The sequence below is a fragment of the Dermacentor albipictus genome, chromosome 4 (assembly GCF_038994185.2).
Source record: "Dermacentor albipictus isolate Rhodes 1998 colony chromosome 4, USDA_Dalb.pri_finalv2, whole genome shotgun sequence".
Lineage (NCBI taxonomy): Eukaryota > Metazoa > Arthropoda > Arachnida > Ixodida > Ixodidae > Dermacentor > Dermacentor albipictus.
The window spans coordinates 75,148,257-75,175,335 of NC_091824.1; the positions used below are offsets into that span (position 1 = coordinate 75,148,257).

Genomic DNA, 27,079 nt, shown 5'->3' on the forward strand with positions numbered 1-27,079 from the left:
AGGATTATTTTCCCCTATACTCGAATTACAACACCACGCTTAGATTAGATTAGATAGAATTTAGATCGTACTTTACGATTTCTCTGACGCATGTTACTTCGAGAAATCAGTTATTTCAGTAAAGCCTCTGCGCCTCTCGGATGGCCTCCGTGGTTGTCGTCAGGAAAAATCTTTCGCCAAGCGACATTCGTCGCCAACACCACCTTTTTTGCGACGCGGGGCCCTTAACGCTGTCGCACGTTTGGGCCCTACACATGCCGTCAGAGATTAGCTCTACAGGTTCTAAGAGAATTTGTCGTAGACAGTGAATTGATAAATCTCCTGTGAGCAGTAGTGACTGTGAAATTTTAATGTCTTCTCTGATCACATGATCTGACCAAAGGTACTTGTGTTTTTCTCGTGGTTTCACGATGTACTTTGTTTCCCCTGTGGTACATGGACGTGCTCTGTTAGCATTTTGCCGTTATAAACTTCTGACTGTTCTGTATTTTCATTACCTTCATTTTCTTTCTTTTTCCCTACAAATGATATTGGCATAGTCGGCTTTGTTTGTCGGCAGACTTCCCTTAATTTACAATTTATAAAAAGAAGCATCCATAATGATTAATATTTCCACTTAACATGGTGCATGCTGTTTTCTATGCTTCCATCTGGCGCACAGTATGCAGCAATGTGTTCGTCGTACATTTGTAACATAAATTAACGAGATAGTTATTCAGGAAGAAATCGTCATCCACTCGACTTTGGCGTAAACCTACAAAGCCATGTCATGATCCCTGTCCTTGTGCTTCAAGTTGTCGATTTATTCTCCCTCAGGCTGCGATCTACTAGCCTCTTGGTTAGGTTACATGGTAGAGCAACCACACCGGTAAAGCGTAAGTCCCGGGTTTCATGCCGGACGTGGGCGCAGTTTTCTTCAAATGCGAAGCTTCCTTTCTTCAGAAACGCTTAGAGTTTGTAGTTTCAAGCTACCGTCGGGTGGATTACAACTTTCATCAGCCTTTCCCCGCTGTGCGGGCTTCCGCAAAACTGATTTGTTATTTGAAAATAGTCTTGTTAACACTTACTCCTAAAAAATGCAACAAGTCTCTTGGCGTCATTTGTGCCCAGTGCATTGACAAGGTCGACGGCCTGCAATTTCTTCATATCCGCCTTGCATCGCACGCCCTTGGCTCCAAGTTCTTGCATCAGGAATAGCATGCGGTCATCGGTGATGCGGGGCAGGGCAACTTTGATCGCGGCGACTAGGTCCTTGTTGTTGACCGCCATTCGCTCCGACGGCCTTTTGGCAGGAAGGGGTGCTGCTGCACACGGAACGCAAAAAGAGCACAAGTGTCAAGTACTGCACTCGCTCGCGTATCAACGAATTCACGGAAGCTTCCATCACACACGCCTTGAAGCGAAACTGCTGCATTTAGTTTGTATATGTGAACCAGCAACGAGCAGGAAGTTCCGAAATTATAGTAAACCACTAAAAGTGAATTGTCATCGTAAACCAGGAATACCTTCGAAGGAACTATTTATAGTGCCGACGGGTTCTCTCAGAGTGGTGCTTCCTCTTAAGCATGGGACAAAGATGGCATAGCTTGCGGCATTATGCTTTAACTGGCGATAATAATGAATCTGTATAACTGTTTGGGGTATATAATACAACAGTGAAGCAATACTGAAACGTTCATAGCCTTAAGGTAATGCCACCATAACTGTACAACTGCTTCAAGAAAAACCGGCTGTGTCGAACCGCTTGGTGTGTGTGCTCTACGTGAACATTTCCCGAATTATATCGACCGCCGTCTCTTAAATCATCTTAAAGCAGTACTGAAAGAAGTACTGGCTCCTTTATGAGTCGCAGTACTCCTTTCAATGTACTGCTGCTACATTGCGCTGCACAACAGGTCAGCACTTATTTCAGTACTTCGTATAGGAACATTGAGAGCAGTACTGACTCGCTGTACGGAATGATGCAGCAGCATAGTAAGTCAACAAGCAAGCCGAACTGAATGACAAAACTTCCCGATGTTCTGCGCACACGTGACCATTCTCTGCGTCATGGCATCAGAATATATTACCACCTATTCTTATTTATCCTTGTTCCGGAGACTGCATCTCACCCGCTAACAAGTTACAGTTATCGCTCAGCGCGACACGTGCCTGCATTATTTGGAACTTACTCGAACGTTATCGTTCCTTTTCTGTAGTATTTTCTCGCGGAACTTAATGTAATCAGATAGTATGCGCGCTGCGAGTAGTGCTGTATTTTCTGGAAGGTATGCGAGCACCCGCGATTAAGCTGGAACCTTCGACGAGTCACGTATTAAAGTCGACGCGCTTGACTCACAGATCAGATTTGGACGATCGCAGACTGTGCTCGCCATGGGAACTGAATCTGCCAATGTTCAACACGCGTACTCTCTGTAGTGAGGGCAGCTTACTAGGGCTCTTTGAGGAATTACCAGGCCTTGCCTCGGATATTATTGGTCTTGGTGAGGTTAGAAAAGCCGGCGAGGCTTCTACATTGCTGACCAACGGCCGTGTACTCTGCTACAGAGGTGTTCTAGACAACAGATAATACGGGGTAGGATTTCTAATCCATAAGGACATAGCGGGTAGCATGGATGAATTCCACAGCATTAATGAGAGCGTTGTTGAAGGATGGCGGGCAGATTGTTCAAGAGAAACTGGCCACGCTGTATACGCAATGCCTCATGACGTCGAGCGTACCGGAATCTTGGAAAAATGCTAACATAATCCTAATCCATAAGAAAGGGGACGCCAAAGACTTGAAAAATTATAGACTGATCAGCTTACTGTCCGTTGCCTACAAACTCTTTACTAAGGTAATCGCAAATAGAATCAGGAACATCTTAGACTTCTGTCAAGCAAAGGACCAGGCAGGATTCCGTAAAGGCTACTCAACAATAGATCATATTCACACTATCAATCAGGTTATAGAGAAATGTGCGGAATATAACCAACCCTTATATATAGCTTTCATTGATTACGAGAAAGCGTTTGATTCTGTCGAAACCTCAGCAGTCGTGGAGGCACTACAGAACCAGGGTGTAGATGAGCCGTATGTAAAAATACTGGAAGATATCTATAGCGGCTCCACAGCCACCGTAGTCCTCCACAAAGAAAGCAACAAAATCACAAGAAAGGAAGGTGTCAGACAGGGAGATACGATCTCTCCAATGCTATTCACAGCTTGTTTACAGCAGGTATTCAGAGACCTGGATTGGGAAGAATTGGGGAAAAAAGTTAATGGAGAATACCTTAGTAACTTGCGATTCGCTGATGATATTGCCTTGCTTAGTAACTCAGGGGACCAAATGCAATGCATGCTCAATGACCTGGAGAGGCAAAGCAGAAGAGTGGGTCTAAAAATTAATCTGCAGAAAACTAAAGTAATGTTTAACAGTCTCGGAAGAGAACAGAAATTTACAATAGGTAGCGAGGCACTGGAACTGGTAAGGGAATACATTTACTTAGGGCAGGTAGTGACGGCGGATCCGGATCATGAGACGGAAATAATCAGAAGAATAAGAATGGGCTGGGTGCGTTTGGCAGGCATTCTCAGATCATGAACAGCAGTTTGCCATTATCCCTCAAGAGAAAAGTCTATAATAGCTTTGTCTTACCAGTACTCACCTACGGGGCAGAAACCTGGAGGCTTAAGAAAAGGGTTCTACTCAAATTGAGGGCGACGCAACGAGCTATGGAAAGAAGAATGATAGGTGTAACGTTAAGGGAAAAGAAAAGAGCAGATCGGGTGAGGGAACAAACGCGAGTTAATGACATGTTAGTTGAAATCAAGAAAAAGAAATGGGCATGGGCAGGACATGTAATGAGGAGGGAAGATAACCGATGGTCATTAAGGGTTACGGACTGGATTCCAAGGGAAGGGAAGCGTAGCAGGGGGCGACAGAAAGTTAGGTGGGCGGATGAGATTAAGAAGTTTGCAGGGACGGCATGGCCACAATTAGTACATGACCGGGGTTGTTGGAGAAATATGGGAGAGGCCTTTGCCCTGCAGTGGGCGTAACCAGGCTGCTGCTGCTGCTGCTGATGATGATGATGAATGAGAGCGTAGCCATCGTCGTAATAAAGCTGAATAGGAAGTATAGAATATAGTACAAGCCTACGCTCCAAACTTCAGTCATCATGCTAAAGAAATATAGCAGCTTTATGAAGATGTCGAGTTAGCGATGAGAAAAGTGCAAACTCCGTGCAATGTAGTCATGCGCGATTTTAATGCAAAAGGGGGGGAAAATGGCTGGGGAACCAGCAAACGAAAACTATGGCATATATTCTAGGAACACTACAGGAGAGATGTTGGTAGAATTCACGGAAAGGAATAGATTACGCTAACTTCTCACACGTGAGCAGAAATAAGAGGCGCGCGAAGGAAGAAGCGCCTAAGAGACGGCCTCCGTTGCTAGGCGACAGCCGGCTCGGCGGAGCATGCGCTGAGCGCGGCTCACCCTTAAGGAACCTCCTGCGAGGAACTGCTTCGTGCGTAACGTGGGACCAATGTTGCCATCTACTGAAAAAGTGCGGGGGAAAAAGGCTTTGCCTGTCCTGTCGTAGCTCGTCAGACCGCGATGAGGCTTTTAATGTGTTGGTTATCGGCGTTATATAGTCCATAATTTTTCTCTTGTACACGTGGCACCATGAAGAATGCAGTTGTATTAAGAAATGAGCTCGCTGCCGGGAAGCTATAGCTTGTGTCCAAGCGAGTTAAGAAAAGCCAGGTTTGGAAACATTTCCTGGAAGTTGTTGATGTGCACACCCTATCACCAGTAGGGCATGTGCAGTGCAAAAGCTGCAAAGCTTTCTTCGCATATGATGGCGGGAAGGCAGGAACGTCGCACCTGAACCGCCACAAGTGCAAGGCTGCAGATGACATCGCTGCCATTACTTCATTTTTCACCGAGAAGCCGGGGAATTTGATGACTGCTTGCGTGAAGTGGTGCGCAAAAGATATGCGGCCATTTGACGTTGTTTGCGACGACGGATTCCTAAAAGTTGCCGATGAACCGATTGCTATCGGTGCCAAGTACGGGAGCATATCCGCGAGGACCGTGATTCCGCATCCTACGATGGTGTCTCGCAGGGTGTCCGAAGTTGCAAAGGAACTCCGAGAAGCGGTGATGCCCGAGATCCAGTCTGCGATGAAGGAAGGTCGCTGCTCGATGACCCTTGACATGGGGACCGACGACTACAAGAAAGCAGCCTATATCACTGCAACGGCGCATTACGTGAGTGTGAAATCGGAACTGAGGAGCCTTGTTTTGTTCACTAGCGACTTTCCCCCCGAAAGAAAAGCTGGAGAGAACATCCGTAAAGGGGTTGTACAAAGGAGCGCGAAGTTGGGGATTGATGAAGGCATGTTAAGCAATGTGGTGTTCGTGACAGACCAAGCTGCCAACATAATTAGCGCACTGCGTCCGTATGCCAGAATGAACTGCTATGCTCACGTCATGAACACCGTTCTTCGGAACGCGTTTGATGACGGGTACCTCGCTCAGGAACTGCCTGACCTTTTGGAACAACTGCAAAAAGTGAAGGCTGTCGTGACTTCTTTAAAACAGAGCGGACTGACGAGCCAGCTACCGCACGGTGTATGCACGCGGTGTAATTCGAAGCTCGCAATGATCAGGTCCGTGCTAACTCAGTACGATGCGATAGAGAACCTCCTGGATTCAAGGGGCAATCTGCTCTTGGAAGACGTCAATGAGGCCTTGTTGATGGAGGTCGTCAAATTCTTGGAGCCCTTCAAGGAGGCCAGAGAAAAGCTTGAGCAGGACAAAACAGTAACGCTGCCCCTTGTATTGATGCACTACACAAAACTGAAGAAGCACCTTACTGATGGTTCGATAGACTCACCAGAAGTGTGCAAGCTCAAGTTGAGGACGCTAGAATTTCTTCAAATAAAAATGCCCATAAGAGAGCTTCACAAGATCTCAACGTTCTTGTGGCCGCCTTTCCGCGATCCCTGCGTGCTTGATGAGCAGGAGAGGAAAACTATTGACGACAGAGTAACAATTGTTGAATGATGTACATCTCCGTTTTCCACAAGGAGAAACGAGCACAGACCAGCTGGATAAGGCACCCCCAGCGAAACGTACGTTCCTTGACAAATTTAAGCAGTAGCGCGATGCTGCGGAAACTCAGCGAGCCGACAGGGAGGTTGGCAGTTACCTTCGGGACAGTGACAGGGATGAATGGTGGGAAGCCCAGCGTAGGAAATACCCAGGGCTTTCATTTTTTGCAAAAAAGTACTTTGCATCCCATCCACGAGCGCCAGTAGCGAACGCAATTTTAGTGCAGCAGGGTACGTACTCCAGGAGAGGAGGAGCTGCTTGAAGCCGGAGTGCCTAGACAACCTGCTGTTTTTGCACAAGAATATGTAAATTTTTGCATCTTGCTGGCCTTTTCAGACTCCTATTCCTGTGGCATGGTTTCCGGGTGCCGTATTTTCGCGTCATTGGGTGCTATTTTAGGCGTATTTTTTATCTTTATTTCCTTAAAAAGGGAGAAACATTTCATCTGGAATAGCATCAAGTAGGGTGCGGGACAGGTTGATTATATAATTATATTATACGTGGAGATTACGTTTCCGTGTCGACGTTAGAATATAAACGATTTGTATTTCGTCTGCTTTTGCTGATGAAATATTAGAAAATGTAATATATGAAAAAAGCTTTTTTTATCTTGCTGCAACAAATTATTATTCAAGATCCTCGTTTTTAAAAAAAAAATGCGTAAATAATGTTTCCAACGCGAGTGTAGAAAAGAGCATCAGAGAAAAGCTCCCGGGATTGCTTCTGTCCGCTTTTCTATTTTAGTTTATACTCCTTTTAAATAAATTTCGTTGCTATGTTCTATCGTCAATATATATTTATTTAATTACTTTTCGTGTACATGTACATGTACCACATTTCATTTGTATTCCTTGGTATTACCTTCCGAAACCACAATAGGATTACGAGGCATGTCATAGTGAAGACCGGATTAATATCGACCACTTGGAGTTTTTTAACATGCTCCTGAATATAAGTACACCCGTACACCCATTTCGCCCATACCGAGATGCGGCTGCCGTGGTCGCGGGAATCGCACCCGCGTCCTAGGGCTTAACAGCACAACAGCTTAGCCGCTGGGCTACCACCCCATGTAAAGCAACGTGTACACACCGGATTTCCCGTCTGATCGACCGCTACAAAGCGCAAGGCATCAGTAATAATAATCATCAGCAACAAATATCGTCTAGCGGCCCGGGCCGGGCCTGGTCATGAACAGACGCACCCTGGCTAACTTTAGTAATAACGCCCGGGCCCTGGCCAGGTCCGGGCTTGCAACCACGCGCCCGGGCCGGGGCCGGGCTTGGAACCATGGGCCCGGGACGGGCCCGGGCTAGGCTCGGGCATATGGGCCCGGCCCGGGCTTGGTATCACGTGCCTGGGTTGGGTTCGGGCTCCATAAAGCGGGCCCGGGCCGGGTCCGGGCCGAAAAATCAGGCCCGTGCAGTGCTCTATCGTCTAGTAAGTCTTTTGCTGCGCCAAGGCAAGGCCTTTGAAGGGAGCGCCGTAGGCTCGGTCTGGTGTCACTCGTCATTATGTAGTCCTTTGAGAGGTCGATAAATATCGCAACACTCAACGTCCGGGTGCTTAGTGCCAAGAGCGGCAAAGAAAAGTTTACCGCCTCGTAACGGAGCTTTGCTACGATAGTGAAGCCATTCAGGCAAGGTGGAGAGAGAGGACCAGACAGAGCGTATGGTGCGTCCTTTCGCGAGGCGCTATGACGTGTGGGTTTCCCATACGGTGGGGGTATCTTCGGGGTGCATTTTGTTAATCCGTGTACTACCCATCATTTTCATGCTGGCTGAACCTCCCCGCTTGCAGCTCCCATAGACACTAGTGCCAGAGTTCTCTCATTATTGTATGACACTCTATGGCATAAACGAATAAAGAATGGATGGATGCTATGAACGTACCCCTTGAAACGGGGCGGTGGGTGGCGCCACCAAGCTTTTCTTATTTTGCGAAATGCCTTATTTATCCGTCCTAATGCCGTCCTATCGCTGAAAACAGAAAAACACCCAGATGGGCGCTTTGCGCTTGCCCTCTAGCACATTCTCTTTCGTACGTGTTTTTGCTCCAACTGAAAGGGCGTTCGATAAAACTCCCATTGACGTGGGCATTATTTCGGCACACAACGGGAATACTGCAATATGCCCACTTCACCCCAATTTGACTGGGAGGTACAATGGGAGCTTTGTGAAGGAATTAAAGGCATTTCAGTTTATCAGCGGCAAGCACGTAGCGAAATGATTGGTGCCGCCGCGGTTACACAGCACCAGGCGGAACACCGCAGGCTGAAGTATCGGACGCCGGGGTCAAGGCTCAAGGTAACTCGGCCGTCCTTGAGCTGCCACCCAAGCAGGCGATGCGCCTTCTCGGAGCGAACGCCGGCGTCCGACACTTAGGCCCGGTATTCCGTCTGCCACTGCGTAGGCGCGGCATCCCGCCACGAAGCATTTTGCCGCGTGCTCGCCACACGTGTCCCAATCGACGGTACATGGCCGCCGCTGAATTGACCAAGTCACTAGCATACGTGGTCCAATGGTGAATGAACCCGTCGCCGCCCTTCGACATTTTTCCCTTTCACTGACCACAGAGCCCCTTCTAGCAAAGCTTGCGCTGTCATACAGTCGTCTTCACGAAAATGCTAGTTATCGGCAGTGCCTCCGAGGCCAGCAAACGCCTTCGAGAGCAGCTGCTACTTGTGAAAGGAAAAATGCACGAGACACACACTGATATAGAAGAAAATTTATTGGACACCAAATGTAGCAAATATAAAATGTTAACTTTCTGACCCAAAAGAAAGCCCATTTTTGCCCCAGTGAGACAATTGTCTGGATTTATAAATTAACACTGTACACTGTAAACATGCCCGTTAATATAGGGGGCAGTTCTATGCCACTGAAAAAAAAAAGCAAGTTTCTTGGAAGATAGCCACATGCGCACTTGGTGATCACATTTTTTTTTCTGGACTTGCATATTTTCACGTAATTTATCCCTTTCCCGTTTTTAGGTTTGGTTTCATCAAGCATTATCTTTTATCAGGTTTTATTGCCGTACTACTTTCTGGTAATTTTTATGAATCACTGCATTTTCACAATATTCCTTTTAATTAGAAGTTAGCGTACCCTGTTCTTACTGTTTACACTATACGTTCTTGCTACATAGGCCAAATAAAAGATTTTATAAGGAACACAGAAGCATCATAAGGGCCATTACAGTGACTTGTAGCAGTCTAAAAAAATAAGTAGCCTGGCTGCAAACAGCACCAGAGAACACGTAGGACGCACAAGAAAGCCGAGATGATCTAACAACCAAAAGGTTAATGTACACACCGAGTAAATGCTGGCTGACAAGCAATAAACCAAACATACACAAAAAGGAGAAGCAAAAATTAATGTGTGTTTCCGGACAGGAAATGCATCCATTTCTAACGGAGGCTATGCTGACAAGAGTCTCCCATCATTTTTCGATCTACAGCTTCCATAATTTCTCTAGGAAGCCGATCTGCACAGAATGCAAGCTTCTTCCTCTACAATGCACGTTCAGATGTCGAGAGTGCATTGCAGAGGAAAAGCTATCATTCTGTGGAGATAGGCTGCCTAGAGAAATTATGGAAGCTGTAGATGCAAAGCCACTGGAAGAATCTTGTGTCAGCATGGCCTCTGTTGCACTTTCAGAGATGGATGCGTTACCTGTTGGGATCTGTATTGACACACATTAGTTTTTTTCTTCTGCTTTTTGTAACTTCGATTTATTGCTTGTCAACCAGCATTTACTCGGCATGTTCAATAAGCTTTCATTTCTTAGTATGCCTCATGATCATCTTGGTCTCTAGCAGAAAGGTGTTCCTTCTTTTTACAGTGAAGCCGTATATGCCTAGGAGAAACACTTGTGGTCCAATCACAAAAACCCTAGTGTAGGGTTATGAGCCATTGTTTAGGGGGATGTGAGCCATTATTCGTCTTACATGATAGACGGAGAAATTTCTTGTTGGGTAGACATAGAAATGCGTATGCATTTAAAACATATACATTTATCTACGTATTATTGCAGGGAAAGGACACACAGGGGGACGGGGTTAAGAGAAGTTCATGATGTCATAATTATCTTGCAGCAAAGGTGTGGTGGGCCATTGGCTACATGTTGATACAAACATGCACACTATAACATGCAGACAAATGCTCAGGACAGATTCCAGAATGTTTGCATCCTGATACTTATAAAAATGAACAGTTCCATTACATGTCTGTCAATGAGAGGGAGAAAGAAAACTTAATTGTGTTCGAGGAACAAACATTCATTGATAAACTCAGAGATATAGTCATTGCTTAACACTTTCGAAATGAATAATTATAGCTTGCTATCGACATTCAAGCAGCCTTTCGACAGCAAGAAAAGGAATCAGGTTTTTCAGCTCTGAACATTGAATTGCAGGCAATGCAAGCAGGCATAAAAGTCTGACAATATAATCTGTTTGGGAATGCCAAATTGGAAGAAACATTTAGACTTTCATTTGCACTTTGTCTGGCTGAGCAATCTAGTTTGAAATGACTCCCATATGCATGTCTTAACAATGTTGACCTAATACAGGTTAAATGCATGACTAGCTTAAGAAATCTGGATGATTGCTATAAATTATAGTGAAGAAAGTATAATATCTAATAACATTAATAATATAATAATAATAATTATTTCCACAAGACACGCTAACCCTGAGCGGCGTGCGAGGCTGAGCAGAAAGCTGAAAATTCCTACGACAAGTGCGCCTGCCGTGGGCCTACGATCCTGTATTATGGATAGCGCGTAGTGATATGGTCTTCTTGTTAGAAGTTCAGAGTATACAACCAGCGCGAGACACAGAAAAACAAAGTGGACGAGAAGCATGTCATTCAGAATGTTATGAGACAAAGCAACGGTTTCTACAAAAGTGACGGTAGCTGCACAAAGCATTTGATGCGCCAGCTTTTGCGCCTTTAGAAATATTCAGAGAGGACTCCCATATATACATATATTCACAGCAGACGCACGGCGATGGACGAACCAGGCTAAGGGCTAAGGTTGAATTTCACAACACAACTTTCATTCCACGTTCAGTAATCACACCGAACACTTGCAACTTCGTCCACGTGCACACGTCGGCTTTCGGGTAGGTGCTTGTTGATGCGTTTGGTGCAAGAGTATGACTAGGTGCAGGCATCGCATATGCGCAATCAGGAGCAATATACACACATCATTTCTCCAGAAGCTGACGCCGAGCACGGGTAGCGCGAGGACCTTGTTGGGCTGACACGACGACTTCGTGGCAGCCGAATTCCGGATACTGCATGTGCGGTGAGGGTAGCTATATGAACTTGTCGATAGGTCATCTTGTAGATTGTTGTAGCGCAGGCAGAACGAAACGGTCATAGAGGGCAGATGAGACAACACACAGCGCTGAAACACATGCGAAAAGCTGTTTACGTGCGCCATGTCGCACTGAACTTCAGAAACGGCTGTTGCGCACTCCAAAACAAACATTAAGTAAGACGTTCTTAAATTACTAAACGTGCACATTATTTGCTCCTAATCAAGAAAAGTCAATAACATTGTAATGTATATGTTTTATTCATTACAATAGAAGGATTATGCAGCGTGTGCCATGAAACCGGGCAGTAAGCAACCCTGCGCGTCGCACCAGTCGCATTGTTGAAATCGCAATTATGTGAAATGGCTCCTTCAAAAATCGCAGTGCGACGCGTGCGACTGCCCCAATTTTCATCGTTCCAGTCGCAGCATGTGAAACAGCCTTAGGCGGCGAATCTTAGCTTACCTCGCACTGCACGTAACTTTTCTGGAAGTGGCTCGCGCTTCGGGGAACGTGTCGCATGCTCATGGCCATCCAATTAAAGACGCGGCAAAGTCCTTCATCTAAAATCATGATTTTTACGTACTCTCGCTTCACTCTAAGCACTCAAGCTGCCTCGAATACGACAAAGCTCGAACAAATACAGTGATCGTGCAAAATGGTTCTGGACGGCCAACTGTCGCGCCATGTTGCACTGAGGCCTTCAATAAGTCATGCCAGCGCTTCTCCTCACGGAGAGCACATACACACTCGTAGAACGTGCAATGGTCGTTCAAAGTCACTTACCGTGGAGTCTTGAGGGTTCAAACGTGTGAGTCGAGACATCAACAACGGTATAAGAATGCGCCGTTGCTGCTAATGGCTGCTGCTCGGTCGCTCTCAACGCGCGCGTGCGCGTTCGGAAGTCCTGTGCCCCTCCGCGCGTAGTTTCGACTTTCGGCGTCCACTGCAGCGCCAAGGCGCGGCTACTCCGAATAGAAAAACAGCGCGGACACACATTGCGCGGGATATTTCGAATCTGACTGTATAAATCATTCTACTGAAGTCGTCGCCGAGGTTGACAGCGTTGTTGCTCACGACTGAGTTACTCTTTTCTCTATTTGGCTCGTGTCAGACATGGGCGACGCTACCGTTATTTTCTGAAAATCCCCATTTTACAACCGCAATGCCCCTTGAAATGAGGTCGGGGATAAAATAATGGTTCTAGCTTATTTTACTTCTTTTCGTTTGAGTACTTATATTAGGCTGGGGAGGAAAAATGACATGTCATCTTTTAAAGCGCCCATATCGGCTAATTTGTGTTTATAGTGCCAGCATCCAACGTTTTTTTAACAATTATTAGGAACTTTGTCTTTGTACGCCTCCACTGTTTGTGGGAAAGAGCAAAAAGAATCATTATGGGAAGTGCCAACTACACTCTACATCCGCAACGTTGTCGCAGCTGTATACCCGAAAAGTGAAAATAAACACAGGAACCTCTGTCACGCATGCATCGAGACAGGTATGGGATTAGCTCGCCGAAAGTGGCTACTCACCACTTGCCAAGTAACTCGTGCGCGAAGCAAAAGTCTACAGCGGTACAGCAGACTTGATCACTAGCGCTTTGCCGCTACTCACCGGCAACGTTAGAGCAGCTGAAACTTACTCTGAAGCGATAACTGCGGCGATGGTGGCAATCGCCCAGATAAGGAAATTCGCACGCGGCCGCCCTCGTTGCAATCCGTTGTGCAATGAAAGCTGCGCTTTTACAAGCGACAAAGACGGAACCGACGATTGTGGCGAGGGCGGCAATCGCTTAGTCAGTGCCTACTAATTTTTTTCTGTGCCTGCCGCGTGAGCGCCGCGTCAGCCTTGCCCTCTCCTGTTACTCTCTCGATGTTGTCCCGAGATGCCGCTTGGCGGCTCCACCGTATTACCCGTTTGCAGACCGTTCTTCCGCGCCCGCGCACCGGAGGTTCGCGGACATTTCGCGCTGTGCTTGCGACGTCTGCGAGCAAGAACAACAAAATTTATTACATGTTTTCGCAATGACAATAAAAGAAGTAATCTCTGCACGAAATGAAAAATAACGTTGTGTTACTATGAGTCTTACCGGGGCCACAATTCCCGCCTCCGCCAACTTGGAGACGACACTTTTAACCCGTCGGTTTCTGGCAGCGGTAGACGAAGGTCCGTCTGTTTGCTGCAACGGTGATGTTCTTGTGATGTTCTACACGTCAGTATGCGCTGCTGTTGTGTACTGTTTTGTACGTCGAGCCAGCGAAAGAAAGACTCTGGGGTGCCCTTTCACGACATAGCAGCGGAGAAAGCGCTACAGGACCGATGGCTGCCAGTTATCTCAAAAAAAAAAAACTGGGAGCCAAGTTCAGACTCAGATGATTCGTCCGTATTGAGCCTTCATTTTATGGAAAGTTACTTTCGCCACGACACGAATAGGCGCATGCTCAAGAAATTTGCCGGGCCCAGTGTTTTTCCTCGCTATCCATCCCACATGAAGAATGAGCTGCCTAAGGTGAGGAGTTTAGCGTTACACACAAAAAAGGGCGATTCCTCTACGGCCACGCCGGCCAGCCTGCCTGCATCTGCTGCGGAAGTATATTCATGCGCTGCATCGTCGTCAGACACACTCGAAATTTGCGTGAACATGCACGCCCGCTCAAGCGCCCGAGCCCAAATGGCCCAGCGATCAGATCACATGAGAAAGTACCTCCAGTCTGCAATGATGACCTGCCTGATACCACTCCTCTCGCATAAAAAAGCGGGAAATGCGTGAACTTCATTTTTCCAACCGATGCGCAGTCAGTAGACGGGCCGGGCGCCCATGCCGTAGTATCAGTTGGCGCTCGGATGGAGAAGCTCCGTATCAATGTTCCTAGAACGAAAGAAGTGGCGCGAAAAAGAAAGGACCTGGAAGGCACGGAATCGGAGGCTGCAGGCAACCATGGACGCTTACAAAAAGGAGCTACAACGCCTAAAGGAAGCATTCAATGTCAACCAGTTCCTTCAAGTCGCCGCAGACTCAAACCAGGGCAGTATGAAAGCCTGATTAATTATGGATCAGGTGCTTAACAACAAGGCAAAACAAGAGCAATGTGGTCTGAAACCAGTCTGCGCCGTACCTCTGTCTCTCGTCCCTTTTCGTGCGCTAAAAAAGGTAAAAGTTATTGATAGTATCGTTTTCTGAAACTTTTCGATTCTTGCCAATCTTTAATAAAAAAAATGAGGAGCTAAATCAAAAATTCAAAACCAACAGTCACTAGATTTTATATTTTTCTTTCAAATCCAACAAACCTCGTCAAATTCGGTGCAGTGGTTGCCGAGAAAAACGAATTCTCCTTTTACATGTATTTAGATAGGAGCACCTGAACTAAAGCGTCCTCCCAACTCAGGGCTCTCGCCATCAGCAGAGCACTTCAGGTGCTCCGAGATAGTGCGACAGATTTTTGAACGCTTCTTTGCGCACTATGCTATGATGCGGTAATATGGAGGACTCGCACACACGGAAGATTATAACAAATAAGATACAATGATAATAATAATAAAAAGAAATAAAGACAATGCGCGGGTTACCAACGGCTGCAGCGCGCCGCAGCCGCCACCGCGGGGGAGGGTGATAGCATAGGGCCACCCTGCAGTCAATGAGAGCAAAAGAGTGACGATGGGTCACCAACGGAAATGTGCGTTACGCACCAGGCCAGTGCCTCGTAGAGGAGGAACTGAACAGGTTACAGATAAGATAGAGGCGGTCATAAAGGATGCGCTGGCCAAGTTGAGGGGTCGCGTGATGGGTTGACGCATGCATCCGCCCTCCTTGCAACCCGCTGTGCAATGAAAGCAGCGTGTAGAGTAGTAATAACGCCGATAAATATGGGAAAGCGAAGAGAGCGAGGGCGGTGCACCACACTGGCAAGCTTGCCAACTGTTCTCGAAGAGGTTTGCTGGGCGAATGCATACGAGTGCGAACGGGTTTTGACGCCTAGTGACGAAGACGTAGTTTGCCGTATCCGTCGAATTCCCTTGCCGAGGGGGTTTCGGAATTGTCCGCTTAGCTGTCTCTTCAAGAGCACCTGGGCATCGCATCCATAATGGGTCAGTAAATGCCTCTCACCGCCTGTTATAGCTGTTCGAAGCCGCTTGTTGACATTCGCGATTGCCTTAAACCGCTCAACGCTACGCATGGTAAGGAATACAGAACGGGAGGAAAATACCAGGTAACAGAGTACGGGCCCGAGAATTGTCACAGGCCACAGTATCCGTTTGGACTTTAAAGTTCGGCCTAAATGTCCGGCCTTTAATGTAAGCGAAAACGTAACTATGGGCCTGTTAAGTTATTCAGCTGCGGTGTTTTATTTTAGTGTACATTACAGCGGTTGCTGTTATTCATTCAATAGTTCGGGCAACAAAACTATGTAATTTGCATGGACACCTTAGTTGGTTCGAGGGCCAGTGCATAGATTGAATGTGTGAGCACCTCCAACAATCGCCAAGAGCCAACAATATAAGTAACGAAATCCAGTGCAAGCTTATCGCTTTGAACTGATTATCCCCGTAAGAGAGTAAAGCAAGAGTGGATTGTTCTGGTTCAAACTAAATAGAGGTGTTTATTTACTTATTTATTCTTATTATTTTTGCTAAACCAATTTTGAGTATTATTGTTGTCATTAATGTTAAGCTGTATTTCTATTTTCGATGCACTGTGAGCAGTGTTGTAATTTTAAAACTAGGACTTACTAGGCACTAGGACTTAGGAACGAGTTTAATGAAAAACGAAGGTACGCGTCCGTTGATTAGATCAGGTACACGCATTAGACAAAAGATGCATCGGACTGAAAACTGGCGTCGATCCTGGTTACCATAACAACAACCGTAGTCATAGCGAAAATAGTAACAAATTGCTTCAAGAATGTAGTGGGCGCACTGTTCGGCGAGAACTGGCCCTTGGGCCATGGAAATCAAATAATCATCAACTGAGTGAGTCACAACTGCCATTCTTCTGCTCCAGCAATGGTTAATATATATATATATGAACATATGCAAATTACTTTTGTACAATAGTACTTGTAACGAGCGCCTATAAGTGGATGGTTCCAGGGGCTCAATATAAAGTTAAGTACGAGATATAAAATAGTTTTTTATTACAAACTAGCAAAAGCTAAGCTGCGCATCACAATAGACCTCTCCATATTTGCAAAGAGCGTGACGTCACTACAAAAGCCTCTCCCTTCTGCCGCAAACTCGAAGTGAGCGCTAGTTGGCAAAACACGTTCGAGCGACATGTTCTCTCTGCGTAAGAATGCTGCTTGCATATCATCCGCTGCGATCGTAAGTCCGGCATATTGCTGTTTTTCAAGTGACGGCATCTACGAACAGTGCTTAAAAAGTATAACCATCCCCGTTTTATCGGCACAACAATGTATCGCTGTTGCCGAGTATACGGTTCCCTTAAGTCACCCATGCAAAAATGCTTCCTTACTTTCTTTAGAACTTTTATCAACTTCCTATCAACTTTAGTTTTTAAACATCCTATGGACTATTACATTTTAGTAACGTTTGTCAGAATAAAGTTGGTTACTTCTTTTTAACTTATTAGAAACACCGTTCAATAGGAAGTTAATAAACATAATTGTTTTTTAAGGTACATAACTCAAGTTACAGAACATGCATGAATATTGTTAAATATGCTTATAATTATTAAGTGAACATGGCTGGTGCAAGACTGTCTTGCTTCATGCACAGGTGCAAATTTCCTTCATTTTCAATCAACTTTCTAGTAACACTGGTGATTAGAAAATTTTAAAAACGATTTACTGAAAAATGAACAGATGACATAATGTTAATTATAAATGAATATGCAAAAACTGGCTACCTTCTTACTTTTTTTTTCCACAGTAACTGTTTTCATAATTTTTAATCAACTTCTCAGTAACAGACGATAGTAGAATGTTAACAGAAAAAAATTGCTTTTAATACCGGACGCTAAGAGGAAATATAGTCTCACCAATTCAAGATGAGGGCACATATTGAGGAAAACATAACACCTAGCGCCATAGGACGCTTGTATACATGGGCGGCGATCATGAATTCGTGCTCGGTAGGCATCAATGCAGCCCGCAGGCCATTGTTAGGGACCGCGTCATCTACGGACGACTAGCGCCACCTGGCATCAAGGAGCCCATTTTATGCTGGCTTGTTAGAGTGGCCGCGTCGAGCCGGAGCACATGACATCGCCAGGTTCCAGTTTTCCATTTGAATAAATAACATTTTTTTTTTTCAACTGAAGCGTGTCATCGTCAACACACAGCTTACATGGCGACCAGGGCTCCAAGAACGAACCTGAGGCGGACGGGAAACTGAAGACGAAGCGAGAAGGCGAGGCTGTCCCCACCCAGGCGAGCCACAGCGAATGCAGCCAGCAACGACGACCAGCATGGAAAACGATCACCGCGAAGTGAAAACTCTACACTGGTCACGGACGAAGCAGGCCCCGGCACCAACGATCTGCAGCTTACGACGCCACAAGTTAACATCGAAGGCAGTCACTTTACAACTCGCTTGGCGACGCGCACGGACAACGACGAAAACGGAACTATGCCGAACTCGAGCGAAACGATGGAGGTCGCGATGCTCAATACAACGCTACAGCTGATGGCACGACTTCTCGAAAGGCAATTGGGAACACCAACACCAATGTTGCGGGACGGTGTGGGTGTGGTCCATGTTGACCGTACAGCTGGCAGTTATGCAACTGTGGGATGATCCTGTTCAAGTTTCCGGTGGTATGGGGTTTTCAACAGTCACGCCTGTTGCAGGAGTGTCACTCGACGAGGTTACGAGCTCGAAGCTGTGGTCAGATTCCTCGTTGGCGTTCCGTGATTCTCTTCGCACGGGCGCGGTATGTTGCAAAAGCCGCTTTCGCGATCTATCGTCGCGACGCTACATCGGGTTATTTTATTATTATAAGTACTGATCCAGCTGTAGGGCACATGTAACCGCCAAACGGAAGTCTCAGGAGAGCACCTGAGATTATAATAAAGCAGGCGGCGCAGGAACTCCAGGGCACCCAAGGGACAGTGGGGGGATCAAAGCTCGAAGCAGAACGGTACGTAGGTTGGGGCCGCCGAGGCAGGTGTGTGCCAGGGAGTGTTCGCACTGACAGCTCCCCTGGCACGCGCAGCAGTGCCTCGCAAGGTCGAGATACTTAAAAGTCACCTGCGCCCATGATCTTTCTTTTGCCTCGGTGCAGTGAGCACGATTAACGAGAATAATATGGAGGGCATCCGGTGCAGTCGCGAATGCGTCATGGCAAATGTAGCTCGCGTCGCCTGGCGTGTGTAGTAATATCAGACTTGGTTGTATGAACTTTATGCATAACACGCTTTGTTAGGGTACCTTAGCGGAATGGGCCTAGAGGACGGTGTTGGTACACGTTTTTTCGTACCGCCCTAATCCTATACCCCCACTACAAACACACACACATATCCCCTTTTTTATGTATGCATACAATTCCTTGCCATGACGGATCATAGCTTCCTTTATTTTTCAAAAATAAAGGAGGCTATGGACCGATTGACCAGTTCAAGTTGTGAACTTGTCAGTAACCGTCATAGGAATCACCGTAATAAACACAATTCCACGATCGGATTGTTTACTTTCATTTTTTTGTTGTAACACTGAGGATATAGAACTTAAGTTTGTATATGTGAGAGGAGTATGTGGATATCACGAGCTTAAGCCAATGTGCGATACACAGACAAAGCAGCTGCTACAACATGAGCTGCATTGAGGGCCACACAACACATGTGTACAACGAATGTTCAAAAATACAATGCATCAATGCCCCATTTGCCTTCAAGTTTATTATCAAGTTCAAGTTTACTGAAGTTTATTATGAGCATATGTACAACAGGAATCTACTGACACACCCGCAGTGAAGGTGGCTGTTGGAGGTGTGCTGGCTGCCTCAGTGTAAAAAAAAGGAAATTGGGTGAATGTCGACACCAGTGCCACTGCTTCTTGCCTCTGACCTGCACGTGCCTCCGTGGCATTTTTGTGCACAAGTGTGCTGGCTTGGCGAGGTGTAGGAGTCATCCGAGAGAAAGAGTATCGTTTACATGGAGAAGTGGCTGTTCACGTTGCCTGTCGCTTTCCCTCAAATGTTTCCTTGGCGACTAGGGTGACACACCCGCAGTCAAGGTGGCTGTTCGAGGTGTGCTGGCTGCCTAAACGAAAGAAAAAGCAAGAAATTAGATGAATGTCGATACCAGTGCTATTGCTTCTTGCCTCTTACCTGCATTTGCCTCCACGGCCTCTTGGCTTGCGGAGTCTGTATGAGGGAGATGCTGTTGCTAGGCGTAGGCATTGTCTAAGCAAAAAGAAAGGCAATTCAAATGGGGAATTATGGAAATAAATGCAGCTATGTCTGCTTGCACTCTTCTTGCCTAAAGGTTTTCAAACATAGTGTCCAGTATGCACCAGCACTTTGCTTCTGCTTTTTACCTGCAGGTGTTGCTGCAAGATCATTAGTATGGCTGCGTGCAGCATTGTAACACTTGGTGGAGGCATTTGAAGTGGTAGCCAAAAATATAAAGAATCATCCTTGTCTGCACGAATGCTTTCAATTTCTAAATGCAGTGGTAACTATCACTATTAGTGCAAGGCCCCCCACATCTATGCGGCAAGTGCCATAGCTCGAAACTGAATTTTTCCTTTAGTGCTTCACAAGGCATCTGATATGTCCACATTAGATGTGATGTGTTTGTTTTTATTTATCCCAGTGTGGAGAGAGCATCATTAAATTGTTTATTCTTGCGTGTCTTGTTTTTTGGTTTATTTCTGAATGTATCAAGCAGCAGTCTCACGATGCTAAAGTGACTTATGTAATGGCAATCAGCTTTTGTTTTGCAGAAAAACAACGCATTTCCTTACCCAATGTTTGACATCCCCTCACTCGCATAATTTTGCAGAGTATTCTACCTATATTGACTTGCGTGACCTCCACTAAAGAGCCTTGCATTTTCAAATACGACTCTTTCCTTAAAATCATTCGACACTTCTCATAATTTCTGTACCTTGGGCTTCCGATACTCTGCATTCACCATTTTTGCTTGTTTCTGACTAGAAATGTCTTCTTTAATTTAGAGCTTAAATTTTACCTTTGGAACACACGGAAGGGCTTGCCATTGCATATCTGCATAAAAGGGAAACATGTTTCATTAAACATTTGCAAAATTCAATTGAAGATTGATGAATGCAGCTTGCAGTGTGATTTGACTGAATTAGTGATAAATGTAACTCATCTCACTTGGTAAATTAAAGCACATATTAGTGTGACGTACAAGATACGTTACACTAACGTGGTGGGTTCTCTTGCTTATACAGCAAAATAATCGGTGGGCGAGAAAAAAAATTATTTTTGCATACCCCTTGTACACACTGATTTAAGGAAAATGAGCTGGAGCTGTCCACATGATGTACTTATTTTACCTGCGAGTATGGTCAACAAAAATGTGTCCCAGCCGCTTAGTGGTATTCGGGATCATGTCAGTATTGCATAGGTGCCTGTTGTCTAAAATAATTGAATTTTGAAAATGCTCGCAGGGATCTGATGTGCATATCTGTAGTTTATGGATACATGTAAAATACTCAGCATCAAGTGCAAGTGAACGGTCCCACAGGCCCGGCTCGATCATGCAAATAGATTCACTGCACAAATGTGTGACCGGAAAAGATATTCCACATGAAATGTCTTGCAAGGAAGTGTTGAAAATATTGCACAGTTAATAAAATGCCTACGCTATTAATATGTGGGTTCATGCACTCGTTATGCAAAACGGAGGTGAGGCGCGCAGACAGGACACAAGAGTAGAGTATTCACAAGCAAACACGAGCGCCGCCCACTTCTCTACTCTTGTGTCCTCTCTGCACGCCTCGCCTCTGTTTTTCATAATGAATCCTTACCAAATAGCTCAGCTTTCTGTCGTTCTAAGTATCGATGCACTCGATTTCGTCCGCATTAGGCACACGCCTCTTGATTACTTCGTGGCACAGAAATACTCGGCATCAGGCTGTTTTTCTGCTGTGGCCTTTGCAGAAGCATGATTGTTCAAAGTGCAACAATTAAACAGATTCTTTGAGTTGCTTGTGGCTTCGCCAGTACAATTCCGGTGCGCTGGTCCGCCTGTCCAGCAATTTCCTACTGAAGGGAAACCTGCAAATAAAAACACCGCTCCGCATGCACAAAAATGCTCTACTGTGACGCTTCTCAAACGATTGTGATGCACCACAAGAGCTGCCTACTCGCGTGATATTCTCAACAAGGAGATACATTCGTTTACTTACATGTGAAGGTATATGAAGCCAGAGCACTTCGGGGCTTCGGTGGCACATAAGGCATGAGTTTTCCATAGCGTCCGATGTCGACGCGCAATCGCATGTCAAACCTAAACTGTACGAAACTACTGCGCATCTAAAAAACAGATTCGAAACCGAAATTCTCGTCATCCTTTATTGCATAAATGCGTACATCGTGAATTACATAAGTCACGGACTTGGCGATCGCTTTCTGTAAACTTAATATTAACGTACCACCTTCATAAAGCCATCAGGTATGCGTTTTTAGATGACAAAGCATAAGGTGACCTGTACTTCTTTTCAGCTCTTGCAATAGTAATTGCGCTGGCCACATTGACCAGTAGCAACAGGGCGGCGCCCTAGAGGTTCCCACTTTTCCGGCCCAGCTTTTCCTCTAGAGTCGTTCTACGAACTCTATGGCGATAGGAAATTTCAAGGCGCCGCCTTGCGTACATTTCTTTTTATAAATTAGAAAGAGGCCATTGTCATAACTTTTGATTGTGCGAAAAGGCATTAATCTTGATTACAAAACAAATGCAGCAGTGAAAAGTGGACAACATTGCCGAAAGTTTGCTATATTCAACCAATATTATTTCGTATAAACGCGTTCTTTTAAAAAATGATGGCCCCAAACACAAATGCCAACACCACCCGAGAGCGATGCAAATACTATGAGAACGCGTAATGAACAAAAGATTTTGTTGAACAAAAATGTACAAAAATGTGGCGATACGCATTCCTTTCGGCTGCCATTGCATATGGCTGCTCATTAGCATAATTCGCGCGGCTCGTCGCAGCAAGAATTATGGCGGAAAATCTCAGCAATGGCGGCCCGGCGCAACGTCACGCATCGTCAAAACGACGTTTACGAAACAGCCCTTCCTGTGACGCTCCTCACGAGATATTCCTTCAGCCAATCAGCAAGCTGGCATGGCGCATATCTTGGATTGCCACGACATATCCGCGCAATTGCAGATGTATTGCACTGGCTTCTGCACGCTACCGCTCACATTATTTTTGAAGCACTAACATCACAATATATCTGCCGAGGACCAAAAAAATGTATTAGTCCATGAAATTTGCAGCTCCACGTCACGTTTCGTCATCTTGATGAAAACGCAAAATGACATTTCGCAAAACTTCCGTTTCCCGGCACAAATTTCAAGGCACGCGAGCTCTCCACAGCCAATCAGAGAGTAAACATGGCGGATAATGGCGGCCGTGCAGCCGCCATGCGTGTCGAGAATAGCCATAGAGTTTCTCACTAGAAACTCTATGATAATAGCCCCCTGGCACTGGTGCGACGCCCAGGGTTGCTTACTGCCAGGTTTCGTGGCACACGCTGCATAATTATTTTATTGTAATGAAGAAAACGTTTACATTATAATGGTGTCGACTTTCCTTTGCCAGGCGCAAATAATATGCGTGTTTTGTAATTTAAAAACGTGTTGAAGTCAAGGTTTGTTTTGGAGTGCGCAACAGCGGTTGCTGAAGTTCAATGCCATGAGACACGGCGCACGCAAACAGCTGTGCGCAGCTGAATCAACGCTGTGTGTTGTCTCATGTGCCATGTCTGTTTCGTTCTGCCTGCCCTACAACGATCTACAAGATGACCTATCAAAAAGTTCACATAGCTACACTCACCGCACGTGCAGTATTCGGAATTTGGCTGCCACGAAGTCGTCGTGCCAGCCCAACAAGACCCTCGCGCCACCCGCACTCGGCGTCAGCTTCTGGAGAAATGATGTGCGCATATTGCTCCTGATTCCGCATATGGGGTGCCAGCACTAAGCCATATTCTTGCACGGAACGCAACAACGAGCACCTACCTGAAAGCCGACGTCTGCACCTGAACGAAACTGCAAAACTGCAAGTGTTCTGTGTGATTACTGAACGTGGAGTTGTGGTGTGAAATTCCACCCTAGCGCTTAGCCTGGTTCGTCCATCGCCATGCGTGTGCTGTGAATCTATATATATGGGAGTCCTCTCTGAATATTTCTAAAGCCGCAAAAGCCGATGCATCAAATGCTTTGAGCAGTTACCGTCACTTTTGTAGAAGTCTGTACGGTGCCTCATAACATTCTGAATGACATGCTTCTCGTCCACTTAGTTGTTCTGTGTCTCGCGCTGGTTGTATACTCTGAACTTCTAACAAGAAGACCATATCACTACGCTCTATCCGTAGTGCAATATCGTAGGCCCCCGGCAGGCACACTTGCCGTAGGGTTTTTCACCCTTCTGCTCAGCCTCGCACACCGCTCACGGTTAGCCTGTCTTATGGAAATAAATATTATCAATGTTGTTAGATACTACAGTTAGTTCACTGTTTTTATAGCAATCATCCAGATTTCTTAAGCTAGTCATTTAGCCTGTCTTAGATCAACATTGTTTACAAACATGTTTTTAAAAGCTTGTAGTCGCACTAACATCTTTGATGTAAAATGTTATCTTCGAAAGCAGGGGCAGTATTAAGCAATCTTTATTCATGTAATCACTACGTTTCACGTTTACTCTCAATAATCGAGGGGAAAAAATTGTTTTCCTAAAGATTTGCATTGGGGCAGTGAACAGTGTCCTAATTGTCTAGTGCCCTTTAAGTGTTTAGCAGTGTATATGGCATTGTTGGTTCGAAATGTTTTTATCACTGATACATTGTTGACTAGTTCTGAATTACAGTTCGCTCATGACCTCGAAACTTAAATATTCAATGGCAATCTCGACATTGTAGCCCTGAGCCCATTTTTTTCATTCGGGCTAACAACACGAACCCTAACACTCCCAGCGCTACATATTATGCGGGTATACCAATACCAAGTGAATTGGATGGAAAGACAGTTGTGGCTATATGAATTCGTACAGTGCTGCGTGTTTCATGTGAAATATGGGGGTTTGGCTACCAGGAGGAAAAAACTGTCATGGCTGGATGAATTGGTGCAGCGCTGCATGCGTCATGTCAAATTTGTGGGTTCGGTTACCACCAGCAACATTTCTTCTACTTCCACTGCTCTTCACAAAAAAAAACAGTCATGAAAGCTACAGCAAGGTTAACACTCAGTCATAATTTATGTCATGCTTCAATGGAGCAATATCCTCCGTGGTTTTCTTGCCATGAGTCTTGGGTTAATGAGTGGGTAAGGGCGCTAGAATGACGGGTTGAAGAATGCTTCTTTAGCTGCTGGTTACAGTTCTTATAGGTAGCGTACACCACAAAGGTAAACGAGTACATAGACAGAAGTGTCGACTGTCAACTGAGATGTTATTATTCGATGTGCCGAATTTACACAAGCAAGTGAAAGAGCTATCTGAAAAAAACATTAACTTCTGAAGATAAAAACAAGAAAAGCAGACAAGTGGGCAAAAAATGAACTACGCTGGAAATCGAGATACAAAAAAACATGTAAGATTGCATCACAAATACAGGCCGTTCATGTCACTTCCAGAAAAACTTTAGCTCTTCTGATAAGGCAGTCAGGAAGGCCTCTGCAAGGTCAAGCGCAAGATTTGGCATGTTGACTCTACATAAAAGGCTGTGCACGAAATTTCTCTTTCATGCGGCGCTTGTCATATGGGGCAGACTGCCAGATGCCTTCATGAGAGGTTGTGCGAACATGCATATAATGTGCGCAGTGGCAGAGAACGTTTTTTAGGCACATCATACTAGCACGCTTGGCGGCACTCCTTGGTTTGAAAGAATGTCAGTTATTCACAAGCACAGGGATGGTCATAACCATATCATAAAGTAGCACAATTGGCATGGGGACAGAGTACATGCATCAGCAAGCCATCCATTGCCTTATCAGAAAGAGAGCTCAAGTTTCTGGGATGTAAAACCTACGGCCAGCATCCTTTACGCAACTCTACATTACTTCATGTTCCTCTTGATGGTCTGCTTTGTTCTCCTTTTTGGTAGTTATTTTTCAGATAGCTATATCACTATTGTGTGAATTCAGGAATAAAACCTCCATTGGTAGTGAATGCTTGTGCCTACATCCTCATTCAACCTTTGCGCTATACACTCACGATAATGGATCAACAACTAGCTTAATAAGCTGCCCTGCTAAAGTCTTATAGGAGATGCTCCTTCAAGTTTGTATTCATGGATAATTTTCCCTTGTGTGCAAGTTTTAGTAATGAGCTTATTTGAAATATTAAAGCCTTTTATAACATCTTGTTTGGCGAAAGTATTTTAAGAGTTTGTGAACTATGGTCTTGATTATCAGTTTATCTTGGCTATTGAAGGACAAAAGGATTAAATGTTACCCGTCCTGTGTCAAATGCATCTGATCAATTCTCTAACCTCGGTCTCGTCACGCACCTAATGCTCTCATGGTGCAATTTACTTAAGTTCTCCCATCTGATGAATCACAGTTCAACTGTTTGATATTATTTCATGGAAATGGTTGCGCTACAGTGCTGTTGTATATTGTTTTTTGTGTATTGTTTTATGTGGAAGGTTGATGCATTATTTTCTGAACATCAGGTACCCAAATAAATTGTGCAGTGTTGCTGCAAGGAGCCTCATAAACCAATACTTAGTACTGAGGGACACATTGGACCCTGGCCATGTAGGAGCATTTTCCCATAACTGTCTTCTATTTTGATTTCGCTTGCACTTTCAGATGTTAAGCATATCCTGGCCAAGGAAGCCGCAGTTCGATGGGGGCATAATGCAAAACCACCCGTGTACTTAGATTTAGGTGTACGTTAAAGAACCCCAGGTGATCCGAATTTCCGGAGTGCCCCACTAGGTCATGCCTCTTAATCAGATCGTGGTTTTGGCGCATAAAACCCCTTAATTTTTTTTTTACATTTAAGGGACACTAAAGTGAAAAATGATTTCTTCTGCATCAGCAAATTACCGTTCTACAACACCAAAAACACCACTCTTACAACGATAAGAGGTTTGGTAATCCAGAAAAAGCACGAGAACGAAATACCTGTGGCGACGCCTAGTTAAGTTCCTGCACCTGGGGGCTGTGACGTCTTGGATTTTGATGGCTTCGTCTAGGGCCTACTAACTATATGTAGCGGCACAGATTCACTACATTGTGTTCTAAAGGAACCAAATATTAAACATGCCAGGTTTCGGGAACCTTTACTCAGCCAACGCGGCCAAAGTACGAAAACATACTTTGGAATCCCTGACGTCACGCTGACGTACCGGCGCTGGGGTTTCGGTGTGAAATTCAAATACTGATACTTGCACCTTCATTTTCTCATCTAATAATCAAACTATTTTTTTGAAATGACTGCCTATCAGGGTTCTCAAACAATGCTTCATTAGTCTAAGCTAATTTAT

General features: G+C 45.3%; 2 protein-coding genes across 8 annotated transcripts in view; one reads left to right on the forward strand and one right to left on the reverse strand.

The window, feature by feature from the left end:
• Window positions 1-27,079, reverse strand: part of LOC139059149 (MAP7 domain-containing protein 1-like) — a 155,909-nt gene that overhangs the window by 33,992 nt on the left and 94,838 nt on the right. For 2 of the 7 annotated variants that reach the window (XM_070537137.1, XM_070537139.1), the window contains exon 2: window positions 1,068-1,304. In XM_070537137.1, coding sequence (XP_070393238.1) covers window positions 1,068-1,304 — 237 coding nt within the window. Of the gene's footprint in view, window positions 1-1,067; window positions 1,305-12,965; window positions 13,206-27,079 lie in introns of those variants that run through there. The other 5 variants (XM_070537142.1, XM_070537143.1, XM_070537141.1 and 2 more) reach the window with 5 other exon arrangements.
• LOC135895903 (uncharacterized) overlaps window positions 15,338-27,079 on the forward strand; it is an 86,307-nt gene continuing 74,565 nt past the window's right edge. Inside the window, exon 1 of the mRNA XM_070537144.1 lies at window positions 15,338-15,519. Coding sequence (XP_070393245.1) covers window positions 15,516-15,519 — 4 coding nt within the window. The 5' untranslated portion in view covers window positions 15,338-15,515. The remainder of the gene's footprint in view (window positions 15,520-27,079) is intronic.